Below are 14,074 nucleotides of genomic sequence, written 5' to 3'. Positions count from 1 at the left end.
TTTGAATGCGTATCTTCCTGACTCCACGGCCACGTTGCCTCTCAAAAGTCCTCTTCACTGTCTGTCTCTCCAGTGACTGAGAAGGTCGTCACCACAGCGGTCCTCAGGGAGATTACCCTTAGCCCAACCTCCAAGGCTCCCTATCATCTGGCCCCATGGCCCTGCTCACCTGCATGGCACATGTACCTCCTGCCAGGCTGGTCTGGCCACCCAGCTTCCCAACGCTTAATGCCTTCCTGCCTCCACATCTGGGTTCATACCAAGAACAGGCTGCCTCTGCATCTCTGCTGCTTTCAATCCCGCTCCTGCTGCCTTCCAAGTCCAGCTCATGTCCCGGTCTTCTGGGAAGCCTTTACTGAGGCCCACCACTAGTTTCAGGGAGGGCCCTCCCTCCTTCAGACTCCTGGAGTCCTGGAGTGGTCAGGACCACTTAGGACAGGCCACCTCAGGGAGTCATCTTTTCATTTCCAGAGCCTGGGGTAGCAGCAGAAAGAGTGAAGGATTTCAGGTCGGGAGGCTTGGATTCAAGGGCTCAGGAGGCAGCATGATATAATGGGAAAGAGTGGTTTTGGAGGAGGACCTGAATTCTAATTCTGCCTCTGTTCCTTCCTGCCTGTGGGACTTGGTGAGTCACTGCGCTCCCTTATCTGTAAATGAAGGGGAAGATTAGGGGGCCTCTCAGGCATCTTACACTTCTAGATCTACCATCATGTGACCAATCCATCAAACATTCAGTAGGTGTCTACTGTGTGCCAAGCACTGTGATGTGAGTACAGAGAGTGAAAGCATCTCTACTCTCCAGGATCTTATATACTGATGGAGACTATATGTAACTATAAAAATATATATATATATATATATATTCACACCCACAATCTATATATGTTTGTCTTATATGTTAATATATGCTTGTCATATATTAATATATACTTTTCTTATATATTTATATATTTACTTATCTTAGATACTAATATAAACTTGTCTTATATATGAATATATACATCTTATACATAAATATATTTACTTGTCTTATATGTTTATATATATTCTTGCCTTAAATATTAATATATACTTGTCTTATGTATTATATATGCTTGTCTTATATATTAGTATATATTTGTCATATATTAACATACACTTGTCTTATATGTTAACATATGCTTGTCTTATATATTAATATATACTTGTCTTATATATTAATATTTATTAGTTTTATATATTGACATATACTTGTATTAATACATAATTGTCATACATTATTTAACGTATTATTAATATATACATAGCTATATTGATATATAACATAAAGTTAATAAATACAAATACATACAAAGTAACTAAATACAAGGTAGTTTGGGAAGCAATGAGCCATGTCTAAGCTGGCAGCTTCCCTAGGAGGAAGATTCTCCCATTCTTAGGGAAAGAGAGGGATTGATGGGGTCGGTTCCATGGTGCACCAGAGGGCATCATTTCAGAGACACTCTGCCTTCTTGCCTTGTAGGAGCTGTTAGGAGTGTAAATAAAGGTTCCACCATGAAGACAGTGGCAGTCTATATGCCTATATGTTTGGAAGAGGATGAAGGAAAGAAATTCTATGAAGTATTCGACGAGATTCTCTAGTTCAAGCCAACATATGCCTTAAGCCTCAGTTACTTAACTTGAAAAACAGCTTTTATGAAGTGCCTGCTGTGTACTAGGGACTGTATGAGACAGAGGGCACAGGGAAAGATCACAGCTAGCATGCTGGTGAATAAAGTTTCCAATTAAGGAATGGAAGAGGCCAAAGACCTATAGATAGAAATCACACTCACACACATTGTGGATATTTTCTTCAACAGGAGAATTTGAAGGCGCTGGACCTGATGAGCCTCAATCAACATTTTTTTAAAAAATTGAAATCGACCTTTAATTAATCAGTATTAACTCACAAGGTCAGTGAAAACCAGTGAAGGGAAAAAGAAACCTACAGAAAGCTTGGTGTACCATCTAGTGAAGCCAGATCATCCTTCCAACAAAAAGCCAACAAAAAGAAATGGGACTGACTGGCATGATTCTAGAATCATGGATTTAGAAATATTTTTAACCTTTTAAACTTTTATTAGTAGTCATTTCTGAAGAATCAAGATAGTTAGTAAATTACCTTAGATGCATCAAGACTGTATTTTTTTTAATATTTAAAGCTTTAACAAACAAACCAAGTAGATGGATTTCCATCACTATATGTTACCACAAGTATCATTCTAAAGCAGTCAGTCTATTCCCCAGGAACAATGACTTGTATGGTCTGATGCTGAGTGAAATGAGCAGAACCAAGAGAACGTTGTGCTCAATAACAGCCACGTTGTGCAATGACTAATATTGATAAGCTTAACCCTTCCCAGCAATACCAGGATCTAAGATATCTCCAGAGGCCTCGTGATGGAAAATTCTATCCACATCCAAAGAAAGAACTACGAAAATTGAATTACTATTTTTTTTCTCTTCTGTTGTGTTTTGTTTCCTCTTTCTGATGGTTCCTTCTATTGGTTTTAATTTTTACTTACAACACCACTAATGTGAAAATATGTTTAATAGAATGGAAATGGATAGCCTATATCAGATTGTGCGCCATCTTGGGGAAGAAGGGGGAGAAAAATTTTAAACTCAAAAGCATATAGAAGTGATTACTGACAAATCAAAATAAATTAATAAAATTAAAATTTTTTTTAAATGTTAAAAATTGTTTTAACATATAATTGGGGAAAAAATAAGCTATTTTCTAAAAAAAAAGAATGGAAAAGATCATGAATGATTTGCTGAGACTGCTCCTCCCCTCCAAAGGCAACTGAGAAGATGTCAGCAATGTGGATCCCTATGTCTCCTTTCTTATCTCTGCATCATATTTATGAACATGTAAAGAACATCCTTAATGGATATAGGAGAAAGCAGCAGTTCTCTACAGAAGACGCATCCTCCCAGTCACAATTAACTGAGAGGTGTAGAAAATCCATAACTATGCTGTGTTTATGCTTTGATAGTTACAAAGTCCAACAGTCATGTGATAATTTAGCACAGAATTCAGCCTGTAAGGTCCTTCTCCAGAAAGATCCAACCCATGGACATAAGTTGTGTTGTAGCCTTTGACCCTCACTGTCTCTGTGACCTTTAAAGGGCAAATCCTTAAAGGTCCCTGAGCATCATTTTCCTCATTTGTAGAATGAGGGGGTTGGATGCAATGACCTCAGAGGGCCCTTCCAGCTTTACAGCTATAATCCTATCTTTCTCTATCAATTTCCAGAGATAGATTTGTTCAGTGATTTTTCTGATTATCAATAAGTGAAGCTAAAAGCAGGGAAAGATAGAAGCTTCACTGTTATGGAAGAGACTTCCTGCAAAATCAAAATGGAAGAGATGGTGAGATTCTCTGCTGGCAAAAAGCATTGCCCTGATTGCCTCTAGCTTTTGGATGCTACAATGAGATCCATGGGCCTTCAAAAGACATCAGCTTAATCATCTATATAGGAAAAACCAAGTGGATGAAAGATCCATATTGCCCAGACTATGACAGGAAATTGAGAAGGCATCTATCCCTTTAAGTCAACCTATCAGTATCTTGGATGAAAAGAGCCCAGAATCAAGCAGAGAAAGAACGGACTAGATTGCATTTGGGAAATCATGTTGTATTTTCCATCTCCCTTTCATGAAATCCCATTAAAATATTTTATTGATAGCTTTTGTTTTTGCATCATCTTTTTTTCTGAGTATATCCCTCCCATCTTATCCAGTGAGCTGTCCCTTATAATAAAGAAGGAAAAAGAAAGGAGAAAGAAACCATTTCAGCTAAACCAAGTCATCAGGGATGTCTGCCAGCCTGTGTAAAATCCCATACCAATAGTGCCTTGTCTCTGCAAAAAGGGAGAGGTCTGTTTGTAATCATTACAATTACATAATAAAATTCAGTTTTGTTTGGTTATGGGTTATGATATTGTCATTTGCATCATTGCAGTTATCAGCATATTGTTTTCCTGGTTCTGTTTCTTTCTCTTTGTATCAGTCCATATAAGTCTTCTGGTGCTTCTCTGAATTCTAGATATCTGTCATTTACTACAACACAGTAGCATTCCCTCATATCCATGTACCACAACCTGTTTAGCTATTTGCTAATCAATGCAACGCCCACCTTCTTAACACTGATGTTCTCTCAGTGATGCTGTGAGGTTGGGCGTCATGGGGCGCCATCATTTTCAGAGATATCGAGTCACAGGCGACAGAAAGTGCATTCGAGCAGCAGCACCTCACAAAGCTGTGACTAGGAGGGAGGGGGAGGGACATATGTAAGCTGCCTGGTGTTACTCCTGACAACTGGCTCCAGGAAAAGGTATAAAAGCTCCGTCGTCAAGGACAGGAAGGATCCGAAGAGGCAGCGAGCAGCCACATAGTGGTCTCTGTCCACTGTGCACAAAGTAAGAGCAGAGAGGAGAGATGACCAGCCTGCCTGCTGAGCTGCAGTGACCCTAAGTATGATGGGCACTGTTGCTTGTGGAGCATGTTTGCATGCCTCTGTAGTATTTGTGGTCTCCAAATCCATGATGTAACTAGACTGTGACCCTTCGTGAGGGCGGAAAGTCTTTGCCTTACATTTTTCTGAGCCCCCCAGCTACACCCATAACAGGGGTCTGGGATGTTTCGGTTGTTGGATTCTTCCTGGATCCCCTGGAGGGGATCACCCACCCAACACCGCCTGAGCAGGCTCCTTTTGGGGGCTTCTTGGCAGAAGTATCTCCAGGCCCTTCCCCAAGGGGCCTTGTGTGTACAGGTTGAAGAAGGAGGCAGGCCTATCCCCCACATCATGATCAAATGAGATAGTATTTATAAAGTTGCCAGGCACTTAATAAATAGCTTCTTCCCTTCCCCTTCCCTTCTCCACATCTAGGGTAGGCATGATGGAAAGTAAATACATCCCTTTTTTTTTTTTTTGGCTAGTAGAGCCGTGTCTCAGGTCAGGGATGGGGTTAAGGGGACACAAGAGTAAAGCTGGAGATAGGAAGGAGCCCCACCCCAGTGGTGTCCAACCCCGGAGTTAGGCTGAGCAATCAGGGTTTCTCTCCCAGCAAGCCCCCAGCCTTAAAGCAGCTGGGCTTCAGAGATGGCTGGGAGAACGGGTGTCTGGAGAAACGTGGCAAAGCGTTGAGCTGGGCTCATTCTGTTCATCCATTTGGCGCCATGCCAGGCCCTCGCTGTAGCCATTTCTGCCCCAGACCCAGGCTCAAGGCAGTGCCCCCCTTCCCCTCTCCCATCCTACTCTCTTGTCCCTTGGTGATGGTTTCTTTTGTCAGAATAATTAAGACCATCTGCTCCTCCGAATCCTTCCTCAGCCACCTTAAATCAGCCCTAGGAGCTTGCGAAGGGGCCGCCGGGTTGGGGCCTCCCACCCCAGCGCATGACAAAGTTAATTTTCCCAGCCCAGCGACCTGGCCTGCTCCATTTCTCTCCCATTCTCTCGCTCCCCGGCTCAGTCGTGAATCTGCTGGCCTCCAGGTCACATCTCTAAGGGCCTGTAGAGGCTTTATCGAGCTGGCGCTGGCTGTACCAAGCAGAATGGAAAGCTATGTGCAGCAGACCGCAGGCCTGCTCATGCTGGAGTTGGCCCTCGGGGGCACGGGAGTCAGGAGATCTGAGTTCAAACCCCTGCTCTGACTCTTGCTAGCTGTGGGTTCCTTCCATCCACAGAGGCTTTTCCTTCCCCCTTTCGCTCTGAGATTAACTTCCATTCCACTGTATAGATTCTGAATGCACACGGTCACTTACATGCTGTCTCTCTCATTAAAATGTGACTTTGTTCAAGGCAGGAGCCACGAGTGGGCCTTTCTTTGTATCTCCAGAGCTTAGAGAAGATAAACAATAATGCTTGTAGACTGACTAACTCCTGGGTGAAATGAGGGTTTCAGGCTAGATTTGGTATCAGGAAGACCTGGGTCAAATCCTGCCTCAGACGCTAACTAGTTGGAGGACCCGGGACAAATGACTTAACCACCTTGTGCCTCAGTTTCCCCATCTTCAAAATGAGGAAACCTTTCCAGTTCGACATCTTTGATTTTAAGGTCCTTTGGATCTCCTAGGGTAGGGCTTCCAGGGCAGCATGCCTGGGGATTGGCTACCACTCCATGGGGAGAGGGCCAGAGGTGTGGAGATGGAACCCTCTGATTGGCTGTGTCCTCACAGACCCTCAGTTTCCTTCTCTCTAAAATGGGAACAAATAGTACTTGTACCTACCTGCCCCCCACCCAGTGGTGGGGGGCAGGGGCACAGTATAGAAATGGGAACAATGACTTCTACTCCTTCTGTCCAGGAGAGTGTGGTGCCCAATAGGCACTGGTAGTGAGGACCCTACGACTATGTAGTTAAAGGACCTCTGTCCCCTGATTTGTCTGGCTCATAGTAGGCACTTAATGTTTCTTGACTTGACTGGAGAGAATGGGGCTGAGGAGGAGGCAGGCCTTCTAAGAACCAGCTGCCATCTTCCTGCTGTGGGAGACACAGGTTCCCTTCCCTGCCCCCAATCAGTGGGGGTCCAGGAGGGCCTGAGCCTCCCTCCCCTGTCATGGGGGAGGGGGAGAACTGGGCCAGGGAGGCAGCCTGCAGGCAGCAGCATGAGCAGAAAAACTCATCAATTTGATGGCTTCTCTGGGAGCTCAGCTGTGCTCTAGCTAGCCCATCACGGAGACCGATTGATGGACTTCATTTGTCTCTAGGGCAAGCTATGCCTACGGCTTCTGCTCTCCAGAAGGGGGGGGCTGGAGGAGGAGAGGGGGAGGAATGTCCAAGGTGGAGAGAGGCCCTGTGGGAAAAGAGAGGGACCATCGCTCACATCATTCACACACTCATAGATTCCTAAGTCTGAAAGCAACTGCAGCGGCCATCTAAGCCAACCCCTTTAATTTTACAGATGGGGAAACTGAGACCCAGAGATGGTGAAGCAACTCAAACGTGATCATGCAGCTAGAATCAGCTTTACGATTCAGACCCTCCCGGACACCCAGCTCAGGCACCGCCTCTGAATGAAATCTCCCTTCCTTGGTGCTTTGAACAAATGTGGATTTGACGTAATGTGCCCTGGCCCCAGCCCTGGTGGGCTCGGTGAGGCTTTGGTGTGGGTGGAGCACAGTAGAATCACAGCTGCTGATTCGTCCCCAGAAGTGAGTCTCTGGAGCAGCCGGTTCTGTTCTAGGTGCCATGTTGTAGGAGGAATGTTGATACCCCGGAGAGCCTCCAGAGGGTATAGAACTCATGATGAAGGAAGTGGGGCTTCTTACCTGGAGAGGACCAGAGAGCTGTCTGGTGTCTGAAGGGCTTCTCGTGTACAAAGAGTAGTCTTTTTCTGCTTGGCCCCTGACAGCCTTGGGTGCAGATTGTGAGAGCAGAGTTAACTCAGCGTAAAGAAGCACTTGCTGACAATTACTATTGCCCCAGAGTGGAGACCTGCCTTAATCAGGTGGAGTATCCTGTTCCTGGAAATTTCCAACCCAAAGCCAAATGGTGTCTTGTCAGGGTATTACTGCTGAAGTCAAGGGTTCCACCCTTGAGCAGAGGGGTAGCTGGGGGCCAGTACCAGTTCCACAGAAATCCTTTTTTAATTGGGTTTTCTTTGGTCATTCATTGGTAGAAAGGCTTAGAAGGTAATAGATTGAGAACTTTTGAGGTCCCTACCAACTCAGAAATGCTTTGATTCCATGGGGAGAGGAAGGGGTTTGGACTTGATCCAGGCTGGAGGTAGCAGGTGAATCAAGGTATTCCAGAAGGAAAACTGAAGCCAGGTGGAGCAGTGGATAGAGGGCTTGGAGGCAGGAAGACCTGAGTTCCAATCTGGTCTCAGGCACTTCCTAGCTGTGTGACCCTGGGCCAGTCACTTACCCTGTTTGCCTCAGTTCCTCATCTGTAAAATGGGCTGGAAAGGAAATGGCAAACCACTCTGGTATCTTTGCCAAGAAAACCCCAGTGCGGTCTTGCTGAGTCGCACATGATTGAAATGACTCAGCGACTACAAAAAAACGCAGCCTGACCGAGGGCTTGGTTTGGTACTGGCCATTTAAACCAGCTTAGGGCTTCCTGGGACAGGCTCCCCGGCTCTGCCTCAATGCTCTGGGGGTCCTGTGAAAACTGGGACTGTCGTCTGCTCAAGCCCTTCCCTCAGAATGAGTGAAAAACCACCTTCGTCCCCTTTGGGGTGGAATCCACCAGTCAGCACGTGTTTATTAAGGACTTGCTGTGTGACAGGCACTGTGCTAAGTAAGCCCCGGGCATACAGAGAAAGGCAAAAAGCAAGCTCTGCCCTCAAGGAGCTTACAGTCTAATGGGAGAAACGCCATGCAAGCAACTATAAATAACGAAATACATGTAGGATAAATTGGTGATAATCAATAGAGGAAGTGGCTTGAGGGAAGAAAGGGTAGGTGTGTGTGTGTGTAGGGGTGTCCTGAAAGATCACAGATAAACAGACCATTCAACTCCTGATTTAGAGAAGGAATGTGCTGTTTGACCTGGTATAATAATGGGCACCAAGGTTCAGGATAGGACTCAATCCAGATCAAGGAGACAGAACCTGGCCAATTCCTAAATATGCTCCCTCCTGGAACCTTTTCCTTCTCAGACTTCCTCAGCCTTTCTCATCTCTTAACCTCTTAAGACCCCTCTCAGAGCCCTCCCAACTCTTAAATCTCAGAGAACTTACTGCCTACACTTTGCTTTGGGCCCATAGCTTGAGCTATCTGGTATTAAAATTCTCTGTCTCTCTCTACTTGGCTCCCAAAAGATGAGAAAGATGCAGCCCTCTCCCTTCTTTACACAGGTGGTGGGCTATGGATGTAGAATGTGGCATTACTGTCAGAATTGATTAATGGAATGGTTTTGCTGAAATGCTTTCTCACCCTCCCTGTGTTTGTCACAATGAAAGATCTGCAGGGTAGGAGATGGAGAGAGACACATTCAGAAATAAAAATTTATAAATTTTTAAAAATCTAAACAAAAGATATAAATTTTAAAATTTAATAATTTATCTACATAGAAGCCTTATCTCCCCTGACATTCTGGAAGCTCCTTGAAAGAAAGGGTTGGGTCAAATTCTTTGACTTTCCTCAGTTCAAGGCCTCTTCTGATACCTCATGGGAGTATGGAGGTGAGCCTGTGTGTCTGAAGCTATACCAGCAGAATGTAAGCCATGTGTTCATTCTACCAAATACAAATGGTTTGGGGTACAAGGTCAGTGACATAACATCTCTCTGGTCCCAGAGAGAACCAGTCTAGGGGAGTCAGGAATGGCCTTTCATCAGGTTAGCCCCAAGGAAAAGCCATGTCTAGGAAACCACACAGCCCTAAAATATGGAAATTCCCCCGTCCCAAATGTAGCAGGTATTCAGTGAGGATGCTTAATGAATAGGGGAATGAACAGTAATGAGAAAAGAAAAGGGTAGGTAGGGTCCCTGCCCTCCAAGAGTCTACTGGGGAAGGTAAGGCTTAAAAATATGGGGTGACCAGGATGAATTGATGGTACACAGCCATGAATGAGGCTGGTAATGGGTCAATTAGAGGGGGGAAAAGGACCAGAGAGATAAGGGAGTGGTGGTAAGCCAAGAGAGGAAGATTATTGGAGGGATTTTGTGGTCATTTTTCAATGGAGAGATGATACAGAAGGATTGGAGAACCCTAGGGAAACACCTTCCCCTTCTTTGAGAAATTGGGTTGACTTATGGAGAGAACTGGGAGAAATAGAGAGTCAGAGTGAGAGAGGAACCCCCCCCCTTCCCCACAACAGTCAAAGATGGGACTTGAGTGTAGGCCTCTGCCAAAGAAGCCTGTCTATGGGACATTGGCTATAGCTCATTCTGGGGGTGTCCACACCTCTCTGGCACTAACCATTGCTCCACCAAGGGTCTCTGTCTTGTTTTCAGCCTTTTTTTCAGGAAACTTTTCACCTGTACAGTTGTAAACTGCCTGTTTGTATGTGGAGAGACACATTCATGCGTGTTGCCCAAGGTTACCTGGTCAAGGCTATGAGCCAGGGAGAAAGATGCAAACTTAGGCCCTCTGTGGCATGAGAGTCTCTGAGCCCACGGTCCATAATTTAAGTCACAATCTCTGTTCCTAAGCTCTTCCCCAGCAGTGATTCCTAAAAGCCCCCTGCTGGGGCTCTGGGCACTGAGAGGTCCCCAGGCCTTTACCCCAGCTCTTTGCCAGTGAGTTAATTCATCCCAGACCCCAGCCAGGCTGACTCCTGCCAGTATGGGAGGATGGATGGGAAAAGTTGTTGCCTAAGCTGAGATCTGATTCCCTTGCGCAGCTGAAGCACTCAGAGGGGTGAGAACAGGTGTCCCTCCTCACTGCCCCACTAGCAGACTTCAGGAAGCGGAACCCTCTCTTTCCCCTCAATGGTGGACTGCTCTCCTATGGGGTGGAGTTAGGGCCCCTCCTTCTGGGGCTGGGGCATCCCTGAGCATGTTTCCCTCCTGGGGTGGGGGGAGCCAGCCTGAGGGATGCTGCATGGACCCGACGGTGGGCCCTGGCCCCCTTGTGGGGATCAGATCCTTGGGCCTGGAGGCATTGGTGGTGGTGGCTGTGGCAGCAGGAAGGGCAGAGGTGGCAGAAACGCTTCAGAAAGTGCTTAGAGGCCAAGGCATAGACGAGGGGGTTGAGGCAGGAGTTGGCATAAGAGAGGCAGTGGGATGCCAGGCGACAGGTGTAGGTGGCCCAGTTGAAAGAGAAGTGGCCAAACCAGAAATACAGGATGACCACGTGGTGGGGCAGCCAGCAGAGGCCAAAGAGGGCGGCCACCGCCAACATGGCTCGGCCGGCCCGAGCTTTGGACTGGCAGCTTGCCTCCAAGGCTGGGCTCCTGGGGTCCACGGCCGCCCAGAGGAAGCAGGCTGGCTGACCACGGCCACGGGCAGCAGGTATCCCACAGCAAAGGTGACCAGGTCCAGGGCCCAGCAACTCTCGTCCTCCCAGCCCGGCACACACAGCACCAGCCGCCCGTACTGTACTGTCCAGTAATAGCTGAAGTAAAGTCCGGAAAAGAGGAGGGCCAGGAGCCAGATCAGGTCAATGGTAGCCCAGGCATTCTGGGCTGTTTGGAGGGACCGAGAGCGCAGAGGATGGTGGATAGCCAGGTACCTGGAGAGAAGAAGGCGGGCTTTCATGAATCCCCACTTTGTCTGTCTTCTCTCTGCCTCCCAAGGTGGAACACTGGACTGCAAAGGGAGGGAGGCCAGCCCCTGTCAGGCCTCCTTCACACCATCCCTGACGTATCAGGAGAGGCAACAGGATGGACCTGGCACTCAGAGAGCTTTGTTTGTGACCTTGGACAAGTCACTTCCACTTCATGCCTCAGTTTCTTTATCTTTTTTTTTTTTCTGGCAAGGTAATCAGGGTTAAGTGACTTGCCCAGGGTCACACAGCTAGCAAGTGCCATGTGTCTGAGACTGAATTTGAACTCAGGTCCTCCTGACTTCAGGGCTGGTGCTCTATTCACTGCCCCAGCTAGCTGCCCCATCTTTATCCTTAAAATATCCTGAAAATTCCCTGGTGTAAGGAATGCCATCATTTGGAGAATGACTAAATGCCATTGTGAGATGATGAACAGAATATCATTGTGCTATGAGATAGGACCTGGATGGAGAATTTAGAGAGAATGGGGAGATTTAGCAGGCTCCGTCAGCACCCCCATTGTGTTAGGTCAGACTGGAGACTCCTAGGGGGCAGGCGCTGGGCTGTTTTTCATCTCTGCATCCCCAATACTAAGATGAGGGCCCTGCATGGAGTTATGCACCCCATAAATGCCTGCTGGATTTGTCTCATTGAATCTGTGAAACAGCAGAAAAATCTAATGCCTGGGTTGTAGTGGGGACTCTGCTTTGTAGATCTCACTAGTAAAAATAACAGGATTCTAGATCGAGAGCCAGAAGGACCCTCAGAGGCCAGTGAGTCCACTCGTGCCCCCACCCCTATTTTGTTGTTCAGTGATCTCAGTCATGTCGGACTCCCTGTGACCCCATCTGGGGTCTTCTTGGCAAAGACACTGTGGGGTCTGCCATTTTATAGGTGAGGAAACTGAGGTAGGAAGGGTGGAGTGACTTCCCCAGGATCACACAGCTAGAAAGCGTCTGAGACTAGATCTGAACTCAGGTCTTCCTGATTCCAGGCCCAGCCCTCTATCCACTGCACCCCAAAACCAGATCCCCTCATTACATAGGGAATATAATATAATATAATATAAATAATATAATATAATATAATATAATATAATATAATATAATATAATATAATATAATGTAATGTAATGTAATGTAATATAATATAATATAATATAATATAATATAATATAATATAATATAATATAATATAATATAATATAATATAATATAATATAATATAATATAATATAATATAATATAATATAATATAATATAATATAATATAATATAATATAATATAATATAATATAATAGGTAATAAGCCCCAGAGGAAGGATTTCAGCCTAGGTCCTCTGATTCCAGAGTAAAGAGCCCACATTTATTTGGAGCATTAAGGGTTATCCAAATATTTCACAACAACCCTGGGAAGAAGGGGCTATTATTACACTCATGTTACAGATGGAGACACTGGTTAGAACTCATGTCTCCCAGACTCTCATCTGTCACATCATTCATTCATTCATTCATTCATTCATTCATTCATTCATTCCACCACCTAGACTCCCATCCATCACACCATTCATTCATTCATTTGGCCACCTAGACTCCTGTCCATCACATCATTCATTCATTCATTTGGCCACCTGGATTCCTGTCCATCACTTCATTCATTCACTCATTCATTCGGTCAGCTAGCTGACACTCCCCACTAATCTAAATTACTTGTGCATTGCCTTAAGGAGAGTGCTGGTTGTTAGTGTCACACCCCCTTATCTGCAGGGACCCTTCTCAGGTTCAGAATAACATGTGAACCTGAGCTCTGAGGTCTCCCCTTCGCCCCATCTGAGGCTCCATTTCTTCACCCTAATAAACTGTAAGTTCCCTGAAGGCAGCAGCTATGTACTTTTAAAAACGTTGCATCCCCAGTAACCAACAGTCCCTACACACATACCTAACAAATGAAATTCTGAGTCTAGAGTCAGGAAGACCTGGGTTCAAATCTGACCTCATTTACTAGCTGTGTGATCCTGGGCAAGTCATTTAACTTGTTTGCCTCAGTTTCCTCATATGTAAAATGGGGATAATAATAGCACCTACCTTATAGGGTTGTTGTGAGGGTCAAGTGAAATATTTGCCAGTACCTGGCACACAGTAGGTGCTTAATACATGCTTTCTACCTTCCCTTCTACTCCACTGCTTCTAGCAGGTCCCCAAAGGGCAGACATCTGAAGGAGATCCAGGTGCATTTCCAGCTCTAGCCCCCCACCCCTCAGAGTTGGCTGTTGGGCAGGGGAGGTCTGGCTCACTACCTGTCCATGGAGACAGCGGCCAATGTGAAACTACTGGTGTACACGGTGAGATAGATGAGGAGGTGCACGGCCTTGCAGACAAAGGTCCCAAAAGGCCAGCTGTCCAGGGTGTAGATGACAGCTTGGAAAGGCATGCAGCACATGAGGAAGCACAGGTCAGCCACGGCCAGGTTGAGGATGAACAGGTCAGTGGGGCTGTCCTTGGACTGCCCAGGTCTCAGCAGCCCGGCCAGCACCAGCCTGTTGCCAGCCATGCCCAGGAGGAAGATGAGGGCGAAGACCACGGGCACCACAATGCCCACGACCCCGTGGGTACTCAGGCCCTCTGAGGACACATTCCGTGGGTTGGGCATCTCCACATCAGTGGGGTGGGGAGGACGGAGGTCGCAGCCCCACTGCCCTCTGCCCAGGTCATGTTACCTCTGGAGGATCAGGTCCGACTCTGGGGGCGCCACTATACCTGAAATTGGCAGAGAGATCAGTGAGGGGTCTAGGGACCCTTAACAGGTATTATCTTGTTACCTGCAAACCCAAAGAAGGCAAACACCTTAGGAACGCTTCTCCTTACCTGAGGTTAGCAGTGATGAGTGGTGGTGGGAGCAG

General features: G+C 46.3%; 1 protein-coding gene across 1 annotated transcript; it reads right to left on the bottom strand.

Annotated features, from left to right (window-relative positions):
- Positions 1–10,429: 10,429 nt before the first annotated feature.
- On the bottom strand, positions 10,430–13,824 carry GALR3 (galanin receptor 3). The gene is given in 4 exon segments (XM_020982307.1): positions 10,430–10,504; positions 10,507–10,898; positions 10,901–11,142; positions 13,472–13,824. Coding segments are annotated over 4 exon segments (1,062 nt in total).
- Between the last annotated feature and the right edge of the window lie 250 nt (positions 13,825–14,074).

This window comes from Phascolarctos cinereus, unplaced genomic scaffold, assembly GCF_003287225.1.
Source record: "Phascolarctos cinereus isolate Bilbo 61053 unplaced genomic scaffold, phaCin_HiC Scaffold_1;HRSCAF=81, whole genome shotgun sequence".
In the NCBI taxonomy this organism is placed as follows: domain Eukaryota; kingdom Metazoa; phylum Chordata; class Mammalia; order Diprotodontia; family Phascolarctidae; genus Phascolarctos; species Phascolarctos cinereus.
Note: the sequence above shows the minus strand (reverse complement) of the source record. Positions and strands in the feature narration are given on the sequence as shown.